General features: G+C 36.4%; 1 protein-coding gene across 5 annotated transcripts in view; it reads right to left on the bottom strand.

Moving 5' to 3' along the window:
* Positions 1-21,052, bottom strand: part of Mctp1 (multiple C2 domains, transmembrane 1) — a 517,439-nt gene that overhangs the window by 329,373 nt on the left and 167,014 nt on the right. For 3 of the 5 annotated variants that reach the window (XM_013513036.1, XM_013513038.1, XM_013513043.1), the window contains exon 1: positions 15,429-15,633. The exons of the other annotated variants lie outside the window; for them this stretch is intronic. In XM_013513036.1, coding sequence (XP_013368490.1) covers positions 15,429-15,485 — 57 coding nt within the window. In that variant the 5' untranslated portion in view covers positions 15,486-15,633. Of the gene's footprint in view, positions 1-15,428; positions 15,634-21,052 lie in introns of those variants that run through there. 5 annotated transcript variants of the gene reach the window in all.

The raw sequence follows: 21,052 nt of genomic DNA, 5'->3' as shown, positions 1-21,052 counted from the left end.
AAAAAAAAGAAAATCAGTTAGAATCAATTAGAGTAATTGAGTGTAATTAATAAAGACACAATTCATATGGTCACCTCAAAATGTATAGTAAATGCTTACGCTGAAATTTAGTATTAATTTACAAAAACCTAGCAAGACAGACCTGAAGAAAACTCCCTTAATCTAATAAAAGCAATTAACAAATGTCAGAATTTATGATAAAGCATTAAAAGCTGCCTTAGGGATGGAGAAAAAGACAGGATACCACTCGCATCCCTTCAGCTCAGCATTTCTCCAGAGGTCATAACCAGAGAAATGACGGAAATGAAATACAGAATGTATCACTTTCAAGAGAAAATATAAAATGAACTTCACTCCTAAGTTAACTTTATAGAAAATCCAAAAGGATCTGCAGGTAATACACTTAAAGAATAACTTCAGGAAAAATAAAATTTTAATGCAGAAGTAAACTGAAGTATCTTTACTGTTAACCTATAAGGTATATTTACATACACTTTAAGTATACAGAGTCTGCAAAAAATGTATATATCAGGAAAACTTAAACTTGTATAAACATTTTAAATTTCTTGAGACTTAATGAGATTAATACAAGTTACCTTTGGCATCTATAATTGCAAGAGGTGCTCAAAGTGGTGGCCATTGTTTTCCAGACATTTATTAGTACAGTGAACTGCTAAAGTGTATATACATTTTTTGGCAGGCTTTGTACATAAGTTGATAGAACAAACTTCAATCTATTTCTTAACCAAAATTTAAAAATTAAATTACTAAATTAATTTGATCTTTCAATAGGTATTTTTGCTTTGTTTTTCAAAGAGTTAAGATCTTGCTGTGTTGCCTATGCTGGTCTTGAAATCTTGAGCTCAAGTAATCCTCCTGCCTCGGCCTCCTCAGCAGCTAGGACTGCTGGTGTTTGCCACTGTGCTGGCAGATCTTTTTTTTTTTTTTTTTTCAACAGGGAAAGGAGGCAATTATTCTATGCTATTAAGTTTATTATCATCTTATTTAAAGATATTTAAAATGAATGTGAAAATGTGATAAAAATACAGTGAATATTTACTTTAAAAAATTTGTTACAGTAAAAATCACATTGCCATTAGCACCACTTCAAAGTATTTCCCTTCACTTTGAACACACTTATCCCATTGTTTCTGTCACTTTCTGAAGCAGTTCTGGAAGTCTTCTTTTGTCAGTGTCTTTGGTTGCGCTGTTGTGGCTGCTTTGATGTCCTGAGTTGGTTCAAAATGTTTACATGTCATGGTCATTTTGACTTTGGGGCAGAATGAGAAGTCCCATGGTACCAGATCTGGTGAATAAGGTAGATGAAGACACAGTGTCATGTTTCTAAAAGCTTGCCTTTCCCTCCATTGGACGGCATTCAGAAGAAGCAGTCCCAGTATTTTTATCACATCCCAGGAAGACACTCACAAAAGTGGACTTCCAGAACTGTTTCAGAAGGCAGAAGGAATGATGGGACAAGTGCTTGAAGTGAGGGAGGATATTTTGAGAAGATTAATGTGTCTTTTACTGTACTTTTAAAACACATACTGTGTACTATGATCAGTCCTTCATTCAGCATTCATAGAATAAAACATAACAGAATATATATGTGCATGTATATATATTCTCTCTCATATATTCAATACTTGTATACAATAGAATATAAAGAATAGAGCTGCAGCACATTTGGCTGTACATTTCTCCAGAACAAAGATAATATTTTGAGTAGATTTCCTCTAATAAGTACTCAGTGAGAAAAAATAGATTTAATTCCCAGCAGAGAAAGAAAGGGAGAGAAAAACATGTTAATAAGAAAGGAAATTAACATTTAATTCTAAGGGACAGTAAATGTAAACATTTGGCCACCATTATCCCAAACAAGGAAAATGAACAACAGAAACACCCCAGGAGGGTCTAGTTGAATACTGCAACCTCCTCCTCGGCAGATGGCAGGGACCCAGGGCTGCTGCAGCTTTATGGGTTCCAGCTCTACCACGCAGCAAATATTTCAAGTCCTAACTGCTCAGGCATCCAGGGTCTCCTTTCCCCACACTTTCCTTCCATTCCCTTTGCTCTTCCCAACAGTTCTCTAGGTATCGGTTTGCATTGCTGTGGAATTCATGACTGCGTGGAAGACTAAAGCTTCTAGTCCTAATTAAACACCAAGCTGACACACTTTAGCAGTCATTTCTATTCTGAAATTTGTGCTTATTGCATTTAGTCTGTCTTCTCAAAGCTCACAACGAAGGGCCTACAAAAGGAACTGTAAACATTTTACACGGTATTTAGACAAAGGACATTATCCATAGTAGCTTTCCATAGACAAACGTGGGCAGACTTAGCTCCAGGGCAAGACGGTAAGACTAGCAGGTATCTTTTCTTTTCTTTTTTTTTTTTTTTTACCCCTGAAAGAAACTGTGAAACAACAGAACAGTCTGTGCTACATGCATAATTAAAGCAGATGTTCTCAATCTTAATTTTCATTGCTAATTCTGACAGCTGAAGAAATGTGCTTGTCTTTTGTATAGTCACCTATTTTCTCCCAAATGCGCCCTATTTTTCTCATCGCCCACCATGATGGCTCAGAAATCAGCAAGGAGGTGACGGTGAGTAACAAGGTGACAGCGAGAACTCTGCCTTATGCTGCTAGGTCACAAAAGGGGAACAGGGACCAGAGAAACAGATCATAAAATATGTTTCACGTTTATAGAATGGAAGCATTTCTATGCACTCCTAACTGACTTTGCTAATTACGGTTTTCACTGGCTAGTGAGGTCTTCCACGACAAAAGTCACAGTGATCGTATTAAATGTAATAAACTATAAGCACCTTTCTTCGTTAACCCAGGCTTAGGATGCAGAGCTGCTGCTGTTTAGTTTTTAACAGAATAATACGTGCAGAAATATGCTTTACTTTGATGCCACAGACTGATGACATACTTTTAAGGGCAGAAATATTTTGTCTCTGCTTGTACCTGAAAATCGAAAACACACAGGGAATGACAAAGACATCCTTCCTTGCACCATGTTCTTTACACTCCTTGAGCTTTGCCTCCTCAGACAGAAAAATGAATGGCCATTTCTTTGCCTCAGAGCTCCCAGCAGCCAGGACACTGCCAACGTTAGAGAAGACTAAGGTGGGTAATTTCCACACCCGCATCACAGTACTCTTTAAGGACATCTAAGTTCTTCTCTGTGGCTTGGTGGTCCAGTACTAGTCCCAGCCCCCTGAGGATGAGAGCAGAAGTATGAACCATGAAGTCTTGGAAGTAGGTGGGGCTCATTCTTGTCTTATGTTGTGGCTGTATGTTTGGGCCTGATCTGCTTAAAGTGGCTGGGGAAGAGAATAAGAGGCTGGCATCTCTCACTGGGGTGACCGCAAGGAGATCTTGGGTGTCTTGGTTCAAAGGAAAATGTACGGGGTTGGGGTGCCAGGAGGTGACTCTATTCCTGCCAACCGGAAGTAGGGGATCAGAGCCAAACAAAAGGGACCGGAAAACAGTGAAATGGAGAGGAAGGGTGTTCATCTCTGCAACAAATTTTTGAACAATGCAGATCTGAGCAGAAATTTAGACACCAAGCATACTCAATGCAAGCTAATCAGAAAGGCTGTGGGCCAGGTAGGTCCTCGGCCAGCCTGAGGTGGCCTCATTACTCACGGCTTCCAAGCTTGAGGCAGCACATGCGGCCCTCAAGCTGGCTTCTAGTGTCCTGACTGATTTGTTATTTACCGGATAGCAAGCAGGCTCAATTTGAATGTCTTGGATAACTTTTGTGCCAGGTACTGTCCTGGGTAGCTCACATATACTTCCTGTAATCCTCACCACCGTTTGAACAACATGGACCTGAAATTCATTCATACTTTGATCTCAGCTTAAAGATCATTTCTCAGAGAGGACTACTCTGAGCCTATAATCTAAATTAACGTCTTCCATTGCACTCTGTACTGTTTTCTACTTTACCTGATGTCACTCAGTATCATATGATATCCATGCCTGTGGAAAGGAAATAAATGAGCTCCTGGTTACCATACACTGCCTGCATTTTGCCCCCCAATTGTGGCCCCACTGTTTGCAGCACACAAGCTCTCAAAAAATTTTGCATCCTAGACTGCACAGACGGAAATATGCTAAAATGATTAATAAATTACATGTAAGCATCCATAATCATAGAAATGAGAGTGTCTTAAAATTTAACACAGGCTACATTTTTATTATAGTGTGGCAACCATACAAATAGAGGGGAATTACATATTTAAATTTTCTGCTGGGCTTCCAAGGAAACAGATTAGGTAAAAAATATGTACAGAGCAAAGTCATTTTATTTGTATTCTTTTTCCAGAACTCATATTGGAAAACTGTTAGAGAAACTTTTTAAAAAGCAAGTATTTTAGAATAAGTTCAACTGATATATATATATATAGATAGATAGATAGATATGTATATACATGTTTTTAACTATTAGAACTCTCAGAGACTGTAGTATGAAACTATTCATTGCAATTTTACTCTCCCCATTCCTCCATCCCCCATCTTGTGTATGTGTGTGCACACACACATACATGTGTGTGAGTGACAAGAGGAACTAGTTGGCATATTGGTGATGCTAAACATATTTGGCCTTCATTTTGGAGGGATTCATAAACCCCATCCTTTTATATACAACAAAATTCAGCCAGCTGCTTCTGCATTGCTGTAAAATCAGAAACACTCTGCCAGTTCTGCAGTGCTCTAAGCCCTACCCGCCTCACCCTTGTTGGGTAAACATTGAAGGAAATAAATGGTGTAAGACTGAGGAAATATAAGCAAGAGCTTGTAAACAAGTTTCTAATAAATCACTTGTCAGATCTGCCCTACATACTATGAGCTTTTTTGCCCAAGACTGTCTCACGTGAATTGATGGCACCACAGACATCCAGACTAGCTTATGCTTGAGTTGTGACAATGTGAAAAAAGGCTTGTGCATGGATATCAACAACACAAAGGGGCTCACATTGTACTCTGCTTCCAGATCTACTCTTGCTAATTCCAAAGAAGGTATTTTCCTTTTCATTTTAGGAGAGGACAACTGAATCTCTGAGATACCAAATAACATACTTGAAGTCACACAATGTGTGGTAAGATCTAGATTTGAACCCAGGTCTTCCAGCTGAGAATTTGGACACTACTCAGTGGCTCCTTTCACTGCCGGCATGGTCAGTGTCTTTCTCAAGCCCTGTGTGATACGGTCCTTCCCGTTCCTATCACAGCTCAGCATACCACTCCATGGTCACATCGCAGCTCACAGGCCTTCCTTCATCAGATGCCATGTGTAGCTAGCGCTCCCTCTTTTCAGAGAGTTCACCTTAAGTCTCTCTTAGCCTTGGGCAGAGGAGGAACCACTCCCACATCCGGGCCATTGCCAAACTGAGGCCACTCAGTATTTGTTGTGTCTTGTGACTTCTCTGCCAGCATTCCCAGCAATACCTTCTCAACCTGGGAGCTGAGTGAGGAAGTGGCTGATCATAGGCCCTACTGGACTCAGGGTACATGTTCTGTGAGCTTTCTTACAGAGATTCTTTGTTCACCCAAGTCCTACCAGATGGCCACTTTCATATTCAAAATATGCCCCTAGGTTATGGGAAAAGATGAAAGCATAAAGAAGTGGAGGTACACAAGATGTTCCACCAGAAGTAAAGTGTTCTCAATACGGAATGGACATTAGAGTCACCCAGGTGCTTTCCTCAAAATTTACATCTTTAGCACTACCCATGACCTACTGAACCGGAATCTCTCAGGCACAGGTGCTGCACCATGAAACTGAAGAAGCACTGTCCTATAAGGTGAAGTGCAAGCTGCTTAGCACGGTCCATTCAGAGATGTAGAGGACCCTGTACCTCCATGTGCTACTACATGAGTGAGACCACCCAGCTTCTAAGAGCCATCAAGAGAGGCAGCAGGCCTGGCAACTGGTGAGGCTTTACTATTCTGATGACAAAAGTATAGTTTATTAATTGCTATAAGGTATTGTTTAGTAATCACTGCCATTAATTTAGCTAAATGGTTTAGATGTATATGCTGTTTGTGAAAGCAATCATTTACATTTATGAAGTTTTGTGTCATATTGCCTAGGCATTTAGTTTTAGAATCTGGAAATCTGGAGATGGTGGAAAAGTATAACCAGTCTTAGATGCACAGGAATGGTTAAATGTGAACCTGTCTTTGTGATTACAAGTATATCTGCAATATCAAGGAAATAAAATAAAGGCAAGCTTTCAGGTATGAAAAAAAATGTTTATGTAGGATCTGTGTTTAAAACACATTCTTCCAAAACACGGCAAAAATGTCATGCTAGCAGTATAATAATCTTTTCTGAAAGCCTTCAATAGACAAAATCATATAGACATCATGATGTAATGAAAAAGTATTCTAATGTAGCACATGTAGTTGTTCTTAGTTGACCTCTGAAAAAATTTTATTAATGCTTATTATATATCTGGTAATCTGAGCAACTGATTTGAAGACAACAATATGCAATGGAACAACCATGGTGAACTCCTACCACCTTGCCTAGTGAAACTCTGTATTACCTCTAAGGTTTTATCTAATAATTATTTTCTTATTCTCTTTAATGGTTTGAACAATCTTCTATTCTTACATCTGGTAATCTGAGCAATGTAGTTGAAGATAACAATATGCAATATAACAACCACTGTTAATTCAAATCATTTTGTCTTAAAACCCGCATCATTTTTAATGTTCTTGCTTTGTTTTGTTTATGCTTGTGATGTTAGTATGCTGCTATTGTTCTATTTTTTCTCATTTACTACTCTCCTTAAAATAAAAAAAATAAAAAATAAATTAAAATGTTTGTATAAAATATACAAGTTGTAACTCTACCTTTTATTGTAAAGTACCTGCCATTAGGGTACATTTTCCTAATGAATTTGTTTCCATTGCCTAAGATGTGCATATATTTGGACTCTATTTAGTTGTGCTTGACCAAGTATTTTTATAGGAAAGTCTTTTTGTGTTTCCTTCCTTTAAAAAATTGAAATAACTATCTTAATATTCTCTCTCAAAAGTAGCCATTGTCATTATCAGTAGGATTTGAAGCCTAAGTGTGCTACAAGCACAGCCTGATGGGTGATTCTGGTTGGAACTCAGAAGACCCAAATGCTTAAAAGGATGCAGAGACTAAATACCAGGCTCAGAATGTTCAGTTGAGAATGAAGACTCTGTTGTGAGCTAGACCAGGCTAGAGCCATGCAATGTACATTTTGGCAGAAAATTTGTCTAATTTTGCCCATGTCCTGAGACTGAAATTAATAGTGGTGGACTAATTAATCTGGTGGAGGAAATTTCAAGCAGCCCAACATTCAGCCTGCGGTGGGTATTTCTGTCTGCTTTCAGACAGATATACAGTGAAAAACAAGAAGGAAAAGCAGATGTGAAAAGTCTACAATTTCATGAGAAAGGAAACTCTTGCAAAGTTGGGGCAGTGGAGAACATGGTTGCTAAAAAGACTAGCATTAAAAAGAAGCCAAGCACTTTTTGCATTGGGACAGTAAGAAAGATGGCTGAGGGCATCTCAGGAATCAGCAAGACCTTATCCTTCATGGGATTTGGTTCCCTGGGATTCATTTCACTTTCCTCAGCTACACAGGCACTAAGAGGTTGCTGCAGCCATGGTCCAAAGTGGTCTGGTTACTGCTCAAGCTGACAGCAGACCTTGGCATTGTCTCTGTATGCTCGTTTTTCAGGCATGCAGCATATCAGTTACAGCATTGTGGATGTTTCCATCCACATTTCAAAGAAAGACCTGAGAGGTCAGACAAAGTGCTCCTGAAAGGTGGATGCATGAAACTATGGGAATGAAGTCAGAGATGCAGTGGCCACCCCAGGAAGTAAGAACTGGTAAGAAAGTAGAATGCCACAGGAAGTGATCAGAACCAGCCAAGAGAGTCTATGTGGACCACAGTCAGCAAGGTCCTAGGGGTAGGGCCACCAATCGCTCTGGAACATCCATTTCACCATCACATGTCCCAGATGCTGAATATGGAGCTACAGTATTTGATATCTTCCCTGCTGGGTTTTGGTCTTGCTTAAGCCAATTCATTTCTACCCCTCTATTCCTCCTTTTTGGAATGGGAACTCTTATCCCATGCTATTTTTGGATTAAGTAACTTTTTAAAACAATTTACAATTTCACAGCCAAGAGTCTGCCATAAGTCTCTTTGACTTGGATATTTGAAAAATGCTGGAATGTTTGAGACTTCAGGGAAGGGATTAGTGGGCTTATGATTGTATGTAGGATAGTTATATCATGTTAGGTTGATTTTCGACCTTTCTATTGTCTCTATTTGTAAATTAAATATGGTTTAAGGAGGTGTTTGGACGACCAGTTGGTAAGGGGTGTACTGTGATAGTTAAACTTAATTGTCAACTTCACTGGATTATGAGACTTATGGGAAAGTGACTATTGCCCTGCTCTGCTTCCTACCACTAGAAAAGAACCAACTGTGCTATGCCTTCTACCCTGATGTTGTTTTTTTGGAGCCAACTGATTGTGAACTGAATCCTCTGAAACTGTGAGCCAATAAAACTGTCCTCCTTTACATTATCAGCCTCAAGTAGTTTGTTTAGCAATGGGAAAGTTGATCAATACATGAGGTTAGCAAATTTTTCCAGGTGATTTATGATTCACAGTAACCACTACAGAGAAGAAGAAGGAGGAGAAGGAGGGGGAGGAGGAGGAAAACCTATCCTAAAATAATTAATAGACTTAGATAATATGAGAGGAGTTAGAGAATGAAACCATCATTGAGGAATGCTAAAAACGATTCTCAAACTATAAATATGGGAAATCTAGGTCTCCTCTCAGTCAGGATAATTTTCACTTATTCTGACCTGGACCACACTATTCCCAAGATAGAGAAATCATCTCCAGAAAACAGTCAGCCATAGGAATCAAATGTGCTGCAATAATACAATGAACTTGCACACTAAACAACAAGAAATAGAATGTTCTCAAATAGTGAAAAATGTGCTTTCTTCTTTAAGACCAAGGGGGAAAAGATCCATCCAATCATTCCATGCTGACTGGGGTGATTTTCTTTTCTTTTTCTTTTTCTTTTTCTTTTTTTTTTTTTTGCTTTTAATGACTGCTTTGGTTCAAGGCCAAGTGCATAATTTTCAGAAAAGGTCTGAAATTTGGATGTATTTTGACATTGTTTAGCTGTGTTTGGTCAAGTATTTTTACAGGAAAATTTTCTCTATGTTCTTTCCACCTTTTGGAAAACTTACAACAATGACTGTTTTAAAACTCTCTGAAACCTGCAGAATTTCCCAGCTCAAGGCTTAGTCACTGTCCTAATTTTGAAAAGCATCACTCACAATTAATAGTGCCAAATAAATTCTGACTTGAAGTTTTAGTCTGAGCACTCTAATGAAATTTTCTGGGGAAAATGTTTTCATTACTGGATTAAAAGAAATATACATTTGTAAATCACTAAAATAATTTTTAAGGACCTTTTGGTTTGTGATAGTCTGCCTTATTTCCTCTCCATTTGATTATTTTTCCATAATAAATTCTAAGGTAGTTAAACTTTGACAATTTCCATTAATTTAGGCTTCATTTTTTTTGAGCTTTTAAACTTTATTATCCAAGTTCTCTCTCTCTCTCTGCTTCTATTTTTCTCTCTGTGCATAAACATATAGATGCATTATATAAGTATAAATGCATGTTTAGACATATGTGTACATTTAGCTTTTGAATCATGAAAGTAAAAAAATTGTTTCATTATGTATAATTAATCAAACTCTAACGTGAAATAATATAAAAGGCATGTAACAAGAAATGACTTAAAGCTGTGCCTCTTCTACACTGAAATGATCAGATGACAAAATATAAGATGAACTAAAGTGAACTCTTCCACAGCTTTGACATATTTTCCTTGTACCCACCTATTCACTGATCATGTAGTTCCTAAGTAGTATCAGGCACATGAGTCATGACTTGTAGCAAATCTAGAGATGGTCCAGTTTATGCCCATCATCCATCTATACATTCAGTCAGCCAACCAGACAGCCATCTATCCGTCCATCCATCTATCCATCTATCCATCCACTCATCTATCCATACATCCTTGCAACTGTCCATCAATCCACCCATCCATCCTGCCACCCACCCACCCACTCAGCCAGCCAGATTGACAGGAAGTATTCCTGAGCCTTGTGTACATTCTAAGGGTATATGGCTTGCAAACCAAATTCTTACTTAGAAAACACTGAGGTATCATAAATGTTACAAAACTGTCTGAGAAATCAAAGCATGATTTAGGAATCTTTGGAGAAAACAGATCACAAGGGACCTAGTTTATACATTGGGTCTAAACTTTTCCATTTATTTAATATGCTCCTTCATCCAAATAATGACTTTCAACAGGAATGTACATAGAAAAATAGATATGACATAAACATTCCCTTAAAATGCTTAAATTCTCACAATTTATGTTTCCCTGGGACTGTATCAAAGTACAATAAAGTTTAAAAACTATCTTATCCCAACCTTTACCTCAAAAATAACAATGAACAGAAATCACATAATCAAAGAACACAACCACCTACAGAAATTCTCACTTATGTTTGCTCATTCTAGACACATTTTGCACTAATACTAGCCCATCTTCCATGAATTTCCAGACAATTTCAGTATATTTTGCTTCATAAAGACCTGGATTTCATTAAGAATGAGAATACTGCAGTCATCAAATAACTAAACGTAGCCATATTAAAACTGTTTCCTTGTTATGTAGGACTTTATAGTAGTTATTTTAAAGTACTACAATCGAGAAGATCTAACTGTTGAAAGCACAAGATATAGTTCTATATCTTGACTGTAACTCTTGTCTACCAAAGTTTAGTTCTGGTTATTCTACCAGTCTCCTTCTGCAAAAAAGGGAGCAATAGTGTTGAACTTTGTAAAGTTGCTATAAATGATAAGATAGACATAAAAAGTTATTATATACCCCGATTTAAATGCTGTATATTATTTTTTATCTTGAAGAGAAATATTTATGGAATGAAGGACTTGGAACTTGATTTGATATATTTGGGAATGCTGTAAATTGCCATGAATAAATATTACTAATCACATCCCACCAGTGAAATGACTCAAACAAGGAAAGACCAAGTGACTAATGTGTGTCTCTCTACTAAATTAAGATGGAATTAAAACTCAACAAACCATCTTTGAGCTTTATTACTTGGGCTTATCCTAGAGTTTATTCATTACAAACTTCAGCATCTATAAAAGAAGCAGATCTATGGACTCCTCTACTAGGATCAAAATGCTTCACTCACCTCAGCATTCATAAGATCACTAATCAATATTTTCTTGCATATATGGGGCTGTTATCTGGCTTTAGAGAGTTTCCCTAATTTTGTGGACAGGAAAACAAAATTCCAAAGAAGATACAGCTTCATTGTTTATCTCTGGTGACAAAGCCAGAGGATGGGGTCAATACTAGAAAGAAGCACTGATTCTTCCCACTGCAGTCCTTTACTTCAGAGTTTTGTTCCTTACATTCTTCGCTGTCCCACTGACCATATATTTAGCAAAGGAAATGTCTATTATGTATGCCTATCAATTTCCACCATTTGCCTGTACCTCCTCATGGTTATATAGTAGATTCATACAGTTCTTGGAATCAAAGCAAACATAAATTTTATTACAAAGCAAGACTGGGATTTGTCCATAAGACAACATCGTAACAAATTTCACTCATCTCTTGAAGCTATAAGTTGCAGCACATAATGTGATAAGCACATATTTTTTCATTGGAATTAAACTTTTATCAAGAGAAATAATGATCATATTTTAAAAATATTTTTATTTTCCAGTATAAGGGATTGAATCCAGGGCCTCCGGCATGGTTGGCAAGTGCTTTTCCACTGACTAAAGTATTATCCCTCAAGTTTGAATCCTTAGGAGTAAGAAATAAGATTTACTAATAAACCATTCTTAATTGTCTTCTTATCTTAGTGTTAAGAGGTTTTAAAGCAAATGTTTCTTCTAAATCTTTTCTTATAAATATAGTGAGACATAGGGTATTAAGTTGTATAACCATAACGTTATTTTTTCTCTTCTAATTGTCCTTAAAAAGTTTTATACATATAGCCAGATCAATTCTAACAGAAATGGTTGAAAATTCATTGGCTGTTTAAAGTATCTCTTTCTCTTTTCAAAATATGAACTTTGGAGAAATCTATTTTATAATGACTTTCAGCAAATACATTAAAAAATTCTACTATACCATCTACAATTTGAAAAGCAAAAAATATATCCGTATCTATTAAGCATGTTTACTTTTATGGCTGACTTCCTTGGAAAAAGGATTTCAATGCTTCTAACAGCGAACAGCTAAGAATCAAATGATATGTTTTAATGACCATTCCATAAATCCACACTCCATGAAAGTAGACCAAGCAGAATCCTCAGCTCACAAAACTTACAAAGAAAGTAGATGTCTTCTTTAAAACATTTTATAAAGAAGGCAGCTTCCTATGGGCCTATATATCAATATTCGAAACAAATTTTTAATTACTTTCAAAATGCTACTTAAATAACAGTGCACAAAACTGGATAAGCCAAAAGATATATGTTTAGATGTTTGTCCAGATATTTGTTAAAGAAAGCACTTTTCTTAACCCTTACAGACTTTAATTCTATTTTTTTTGAAAATTAAATTTGAGATGACATCCAAGTTCCCTTTTAGATACAGAATTGCAGATAGCTTATTCTGAGGTAATGATATTTAAGGACACTACAAAGTTTACAAAGTACCCTCACATCAACCATTTCATTTGATCACTGTAAGAAAGATTTGATTTTAATTCAGGGCAAAGTAGAAACAGTTATTGCACCTTAATTTTCCCAAGATTTTTATATGCAGCAGGATTCACCTCAGACAAGAAGATCTACAATACTAACTAGAAAACTGTCTGAAGTGTCCTCAAGTTATCTGAAGGTTGAAAGACCACTAGGGTGTAGGGCGTTATATTTGGAGTTCTTCTTTGCAAAATATTTTTATGAAAACTGGAAACTGGAAGAAAAATAGTTTTAAAAGAGAAGACAAATGAGACCCTCCACACACACACACACACACACACACACACACACACACACACGCACACACACACACACACTCAAGGGGAACACACTGACTCCTGAGTGGAATTCTGAGTATTTCTGATGTGTTTCACGTCATTTACTTCAAGAAAACGCAAAAACACTTCCTCAAAAATATGCCTAACACTCTATGGTGAATGAAGTGCAATAAAAACGTGATTTTATTTCACCTTTCCAACAATCTTGTGCAGTAGGTAAGGTCTAAAAACTCTGTCCCAGTCAAGCTCCCAATTATTGTGTTTTTTTTTTTGGTTTTTCTCCGGTACCGGGAACCAAACTCACGACCTTGCACTTGCCAGGCAGGTGCTTTTGCCGCTGAGCTAAATCCCCAGCCCCCCCAATTATTGTTTATCTCAAAGGCCACTGGATTTCCTAATCATTGATGTCTACAAGTTATCTAAAGGACTCATTCTAACCATGAAATCTAACCTCTTTCTGACCTCTTTCCTCATTAAAACCATCACAAGAGGTTAAGAAAGAGGAATATTACAGTACTGGAGTGGGCTCACTTTGCTCCTCGCCTTCCTCCTCCCTCCCACCCACTGGCCACACCCCTCTGGAGATTCAGAGAAGCAGGAAAACAGCCGAAGGGCGGGCACCAGAAAAGAAAGAGGAGAAACAAGATGCATTCATACTATAACCTGATAACCCCCAGTTGGCTGTAAAATGCCATAAACAAATAAGTCCATATTTGAAATAGAGTATATTGTAAAATGAGATTTGACAACATTTGTCAGTCTGGGTTGTCATTCACACCAACAGTTTGCATGGCCATCATAAAGACTCAGAAATGATGCATAGAGCATAAGGACCTGCTTTTATCTTGATGTAAGTGACTTCTGCTCTGTTCTGCTTATCCAAGTCTAATCATTCACATAGAGCATAAGTAAAAATCCTCTAGCAGAATATATGACTAACCGGAATACTCCCTCTTCTGCTCAGGCATAAAAGCAGAGCATTATGTATCACCTAGAATCAGAGTATTCTGGCCATAACATCCCATATTATAATGTTTGGGGACATGAGCTTTTTCTTCTCTTTTTTCTTTTCCTTTTTTTTTTTTTTTCCACTTGGGGATGCAAGGCTCTCATTAGTGCAAAGTCATTTTCTTTAAAGCCTCCCTTTTCTTTCTCCAATATGAAATATTGCCTTCAATATGTCTGGAAGATGAAATAATGTTAATTTCTCCTCTGAAGAAGAGAAAAATTACTTTCCTTCCATCCATTCATTTACTTCTTGATTGTTGCAAAAACACAAATTATTAAATACATATCTAATGAAGAGTAATTTCTATACTTTGCTTAGAAACATTGCAGTGGGTATAATTTTGAATAGAAATTAAACAATTGCTAAGCATAATAGTGAGTCACTTAAGATGGTTGTATTCATAAAGCCTACTTAATAGACACATTTTTTAAAACTTTTAATTCATTAATATCATGCAAGTTCACAGCTATAACTCTCAAAATCAAATTACCTTTTTAATTTCAAATGAATTTAAGGGCCTTAAATATGTGTATCACCCTCTTAAACTCTGAATTGATGTTATTATTTTAATGAATAAAGATCCAAGACAGCATTCTGGTCTTTCATCCCAATCTTACAGTAGCCAGCTTAAAAATTTGAAAAACAAACAATCAGTCACTTTCTATCCAGACTTCTCTACCCATATAGTTTGTATACAGTTATCTCCAATAGCAACTGAGAAAGTAAGTAGGCTGGGATAAACAAGCTCCTGCACACTTTAAAACAGTTAGGTCCATCAGAAGTTTATAAATATGATGTACTTACACTTAATTAGAAATATATCAGGACAAGAGGCTTTTACTAATTTCCCCTTACACTTCCAGCTTACTAAGACCTCTTTTTATTTCAGTGGAGAAATAGTTATAAAACTGTAATTATTCAGAATAAAATCCAAACATAATTATGTGAATCTTATGCATAGTTCACCTTTAACCGACCTCACAGAGTAGCAAAAAGAAAAATATTAAAACCCTGGAATGATTTAGTTCTTAAAAAAAACTGAGCTTCAACGTTTCCATTTTCTCAGGCACTGTATTTTTCATTAACAGCTGTCAGCTTAGTATCTCACAGATGGGTCCCAGGTAAGTTTACATTCACTTGCATCAGACTCTTGCATCCACCTTCACAAAATCCTATGAGAAGACATTTTTCTCAGGCACGGTCCGGTACCGAAACTGCCACATTAATTTAGTGCAGCCACAATCCAGTGAGTAAACCAAATATAGAACTTACCTTACTACAAATAAGAGGCAAATTGCCGGCACTTTTCAGCTTGCAGCTATCTAGCATAGTTGTTTAGAAATGAACAACACATCTTTCACTCCATTTAGACAGCTGCATATCCAGATCTGGCTTTCTTCACTGAATAGCGGCAAGAGCGTCTGTTCACCTCCTCAGGAGAGCAACAGCGTCTTTCCACAGAGCACTTGCTGCTCTGAACTGCAGAGACTTAGAATGAAAGTAAGAGGAACCCGTGATGTTTAAATACCGTTGCTCCAGATTCACAGGATATGACTCAACTCTCAAACCAGTAGGGTTAGAGTTTCCCCTGGCAAAATTGTTAGTGCAGATTACATAACAAACATCATATTTGGGGTCCTAAAATGCTTACAAACTAAATATTAAAAAAACTTTTGCATGCTCAGTCCAGCATGCATTTTTAGTAGTCGATCTCTTCTCTATGGCACAAGTCACAATCTAAAATGAGAATAATTAATGCTGCACAAAGAAAATACTCTGCTTGCTCTCGCAGTGAATTAATTTAATGTTATTAAAGATGTGTGATCTTGCCAACATCTCCCTGACAGACATAAAAAAGAGGCACACTAAAGTCACTAGCATTCTCGTCAGTGCAAAAACAAAACCACAGAATAAAGCTCTATTTTAATATGCAAGACGTGGCAATCCTACACAACAGTAGAATCTCCTTCACTAAATAGATCTCTGGTTTGCCAGAACTGTTTCCCACAGAAATCCTGTCCTACATGGTCGTTACCTTGCGATGCTGGCTCTGCCTACCTTTCCAACTTCAAGGTCTTCTTTATCTGCTTTGTGAATATTTCTAAGGGAAAATGACTAATGACACAGCTAGCTCCTCTAGTAAATGTGGCAATTTCCTTTGCCTTCTCTACCACCTGTTACCTCTTAACTCTGAGCTACATTAGAGTTGATCACTGTATTTAGACACCTCAGTCAATAAAGAGTGTACATAGACTTCGATCCTCAGAGCGAAGTCTACCAGATAAATTCAATCAGCATCACCATCGTGAAGGAAAAAAGATGAAAGAATGCATGTTTAACAGTAACAGTAAATGACAGTAAGTAAGGTGAAACTAGTACAGGGCTGTTAAGTGGAATTAGAGGATAAGATGATCGACATATGTATGCATAAGCATTTTAATAGACACATTAAAAAGGTAAAAAAGGAACAAAATTAATTTTAACAATATTCACCACAGTGAATGTAAAATATACTTTTAGCATTAGTATAAATATAGAAATAATTTTTTATTTTGCACTAGTTTTGTAGATTGATGCATAGTTTACACTTGTGTTAAACTCCAACTGAATTAGCAATATTCAAGCACCCTGTATCCATAAGTGGCTAGGACTGCCACATTGGATAATATAAGGCCAGAGTTTAAGGTTTGTTCTGTCTTCAGATTATAATTCAAATGTTCTTTCTTCAAAAAGCCTTCCTTGAACGCCTTTCCTGGGCTGACCTTCTAGAATTTCTTTCCAGTTCATCGTTATTATTTCTTTCACAGTACAATTCCTTCGTGGTAATATCTGGAATAATTTCCTTTATTCATTTATTTTGTTTATATACCATTTTAAATAATATACAAAATCCAAGGAAAAGGATCTTGTTGTATTCAATAGTATATCTCCAGCTACTGGCATGGTGAAAGGAATTTAATAAATATTACTTAATAAAGAAATAAAATATATAGAAGAAATTATATATTTTTTATATATTGTATGGTTTGGCATTATGACAAAACATGCTTGTTGCATCACTGAACTTTTAACCAGTACTTTAAGCAATGCTTTCCTGAAATAAAATTGTCTCTTCCAAATAATATTAATGCTCCTCAGTTTGTAATATGCTTCACTGTTATATGCAATGTCCTGTAAAAGCAAAATACTTGTGTCATTACTCCGCCAAATATTTAAATAGATACTTCCAATGCCTTGGTCCCTCTGACATAAGTCCAGTTGTCATTAAGATGTCTACCTATTCCTTATTCACAGACACATAAACTCAGAGTATACCAGTGACAGAGTCTCAGAGCTAGGGTCCAGGATGGGTATGTGACCCACACTGTAGGATAAGAACTAGACTCTCCCCTGTGGCTGATACTGAGAAAAAGGTGAAGTTTGTAGAACATTAAGCCTGAAAATGTCAGTTGTCGTATTTGCTATCACGTGTGATGTCTTCTGAAAATGAGGCCAATCAAGGGAAAAACAAAGCCAAAGGCATGAAAAACAGGCTCCTGATAGCGCTATTATAATCCTCAGATCTTGTCATGCACTAAGTGATGTCTGGCTTCTGCGGCAATGATGGATGTACTGGAATAGTCACTGCAGAATTGTTTCTAATCATCAAAACTAGAAACCCTGCAATGAGCCATGAACGATGGAAGGGTTAAAAAAAAATAATGTGTTAGCCATACTACTGTGTAGGTTTTTCTGTGTTTTGAAAGAATCAGACTATCTAGACAGCCGATTTACAAAGATCTCTAAAAGATGTTGAATAGATATAACGTGTTGCAAAAAATATATTATCCCAGTTCTCAGTACATGAGTGGTTTATATGCTAATCCATAGAAAGAGTCTTGTGGGGGGTCTTGAATAACAATGTGGTGGACAGGCAGTTATGTCTGAGGAAGAGATTTGAAAGAAGGAAGAAATGAAGGACAAAGGCAGATCCAATGCATTTGCCTAGTTTTTTATCTATTTCATAAATTTTATGAAATAAATGCATATATTCCTCAGGTAACTTGAAAAGAGTGTTACTTTAAGAATAATGCTTAATTTTTTTTACCACTTTTGCATGCTTATATCTGGAAATCTGAACAACTAATTTGAAGACAACAATATGCAATATAACAACCATTGGTGAATTCCCACCATCTTGTCTAGTAAAACTCTGTATCACTTCTAATTTTGTTGTTTTTATTTTTTATTCCCTTTAATGGTTTGATCAGTCTTGCATTCTTACATCTGGTAATCTGAGCAACTTCACTGACTATAACAATATGTAATATAACAACCACTGTTAATTCCTGTCAATTTTTTCTGAAACCGTGTATCATTTTTATTGTTTTTGCTTTGTTTTGTTTTTGTCTGTGTTGTTGGTATTTTGCTATTGTTCTTTTTTATTATTCTCTTCCAAATAAAAAGAATAATTTAATATTTTATATTTCCATATTTTGCTGCATTAGCCTCAACCTAAATGAACAATTCTCCTCCATTACCTTATCAAAACAACATAATAGAAATAAAAGTACTCTTTTCTGGCCCAATCTCCATGCTTTACTAGCCCTGATTTATGTTTTCTCTGATTTTTCAGTCTGGCTAAGGACATGCCAAAGACAGAACAGAGACAAAGACAGGATAGAGAGCAACCAAAAGAGAGAGCAAGCTACATTAGCATCCCCAGCGCAGCTCCATCACTGGCCAAAGTCTGCTTTCTTTTCTCTTGACCTCCTGCAAGCTCTTTTATTGGCTTCATAAAATATAGCTTGGATTTACTCAGATGTAATAATATCAACAGTCTAATGTTTTAATAATATGCCTTATTTTGTATTAATTTAGCTAGCCTTGGATTAAAATAATTTTTTTATTTACTACTCATGGGAAACTTTCTGGCTTCTGAATTGGGTACAATAATTGCTTTCCTAATTAACTCAAAATATGAAACTGTGGTTGGTTTTGTGGCTTGCTCATGTCCTTAAAAACCTTTATATTACCTCAGGCATATTTATAATATTCCATGCTTTGTTATTTCCCTAGGTTTTTACAGCATCCCCTCTTTAAAAATCACTCAGAAAAGGTGCTTTGAGTCTGAGGCAAGAGCAGGACCCTTTTGACTTATCATGTTGCTAACCAGGATTTAAATTTACACGGGGCTGACAGATAGATGCTAACACTGCCGTCTTGTTCTTAGAGTGTATTTATCCTAGTAGCTTAAACCTTTTAAATAATCAGTTGATATTCTCCTTCCACTCTCCTCGCCTCCACTTAAAATCTTGTCAGGATGCCAAATTTGCTTTAAGTTTTCTAGAAGAAATAAAACCTTACAGATACATATGGAGCTTGCCTATGTCCCTGTCTATAGCATTTGCCTCCTCTCTCTTCAAAGGTAAATACTCTCCTGTGTTAATATGTATCATTTTCATACATGCTCTTAACACTTTTACTAGATGTGTGTATCTATAAACAAGAATCAATTTGCATGTCTTAATCTTCAGAAAGTGATATCACAGTATGTAGGTCCATTAAATCCTTTAACAGTCTCTTCTTGAGATTAGCATATAATTCTATATAGTTTATTCTTTTTCACTTTGTACAAAATTACAATCCATGTAACCATTCTCTTATTAGTGGACATTTAGGTTGCTTCTAATCTACTGTTATTATCAAAGTATTCTAATTCTTGTACATGTACACGAATTTCTTTGAAGATGAATAATTAATAATGGAATTGTAGGGACATGGAAGATGCACAACCTCTTTTCTGGGTGCTACCAAACTACATTCCAACTTAATTAGACCAGTTTACAATTTGGCCAGTGGTGTATGAGAATCCTTGTTGTGCCAGGATCTTGCAAACCATCTCCATAGTATTGGTATTTCAAGTGGTGAAATACCAGAAGTCTTTCTATCCCAGACTGGAGATTGTGATTTGTGTTTAGTAAAGAATCTCAATGTATTAATTTGGATTTCCCTCATCACTACTGAAACTGAGCATTTTTTATCATTATTGACTTTTTTCTATTGTGTTGTTTTGATTTCCTTTCCATATTTTGGGGAGAACTTGAGTTATAGATACAACAATATTATACGTATAACTTTCATTTTAATAATGTCATTTGCCCTTTCTTCCAGTGCCAAGGGTTGAACTCAGGGCCTCATGCATACTAGCTAAGCTTTCTACCACTAAGCTACGTCCCCAGCCCTGTGGTTCATTTTTGAATTAGACATTTTGTTTTTCTCAGTTACCAATATTTCTTGCAATAAAAATATGAAAATTGATTTTTAAGAAATTATTCCTACAGCATTACCAAAAACATCCGATTGCATATCTAAAGGGCAACTGGGATCACCCACTTATGAGCAGTTCAGTATATCATGTCTTTAACACCTAACATGCTCCCTGACTGTGTTTGATGGTGTAAATGTGAGGCAGTGCATGTGCTCTAAACGAACAGATTGATGATACAGATGAAGATGAGGAAGAAATGGAGGAGTAACAATGTGCCTGAGATTGAGCTAATGCATTCTTTAATATAGCTTTATTGTAAGAAATCCATACAAGCAGCTATGGATACTGAGAAAAGAGAATATATTACAACTTTGTACCCAAAGGTCACTCACAAAGTAAGTGGCCATATTTGAGGTAGCAGAGACTTGGGCCTGAGATTTATATTTTCTCAAGGAGTTTAATCTTCATTTATTTAGAAGATTAATAAGAACCAAACGGAAAGGCAGGTTATTTGCACTTAAAGGAAAAATGATACTTTTTCTACTTGTGCTACTTTTGCTACTTTTCAGTAAAAAAAGTCTACAATTCTTAGGAGTACAAAAGGCGTACACATCTTGCTGAATCAAATTATTCACAATGTATAAAA

This window comes from Chinchilla lanigera, unplaced genomic scaffold (genome assembly GCF_000276665.1).
Source record: "Chinchilla lanigera isolate Chin_1 unplaced genomic scaffold, ChiLan1.0 scaffold00017, whole genome shotgun sequence".
Classification (NCBI taxonomy): domain Eukaryota; kingdom Metazoa; phylum Chordata; class Mammalia; order Rodentia; family Chinchillidae; genus Chinchilla; species Chinchilla lanigera.
The sequence above is the reverse complement of the archived record's forward strand: the minus strand, read 5'-3'. Positions and strand labels throughout refer to the sequence as shown.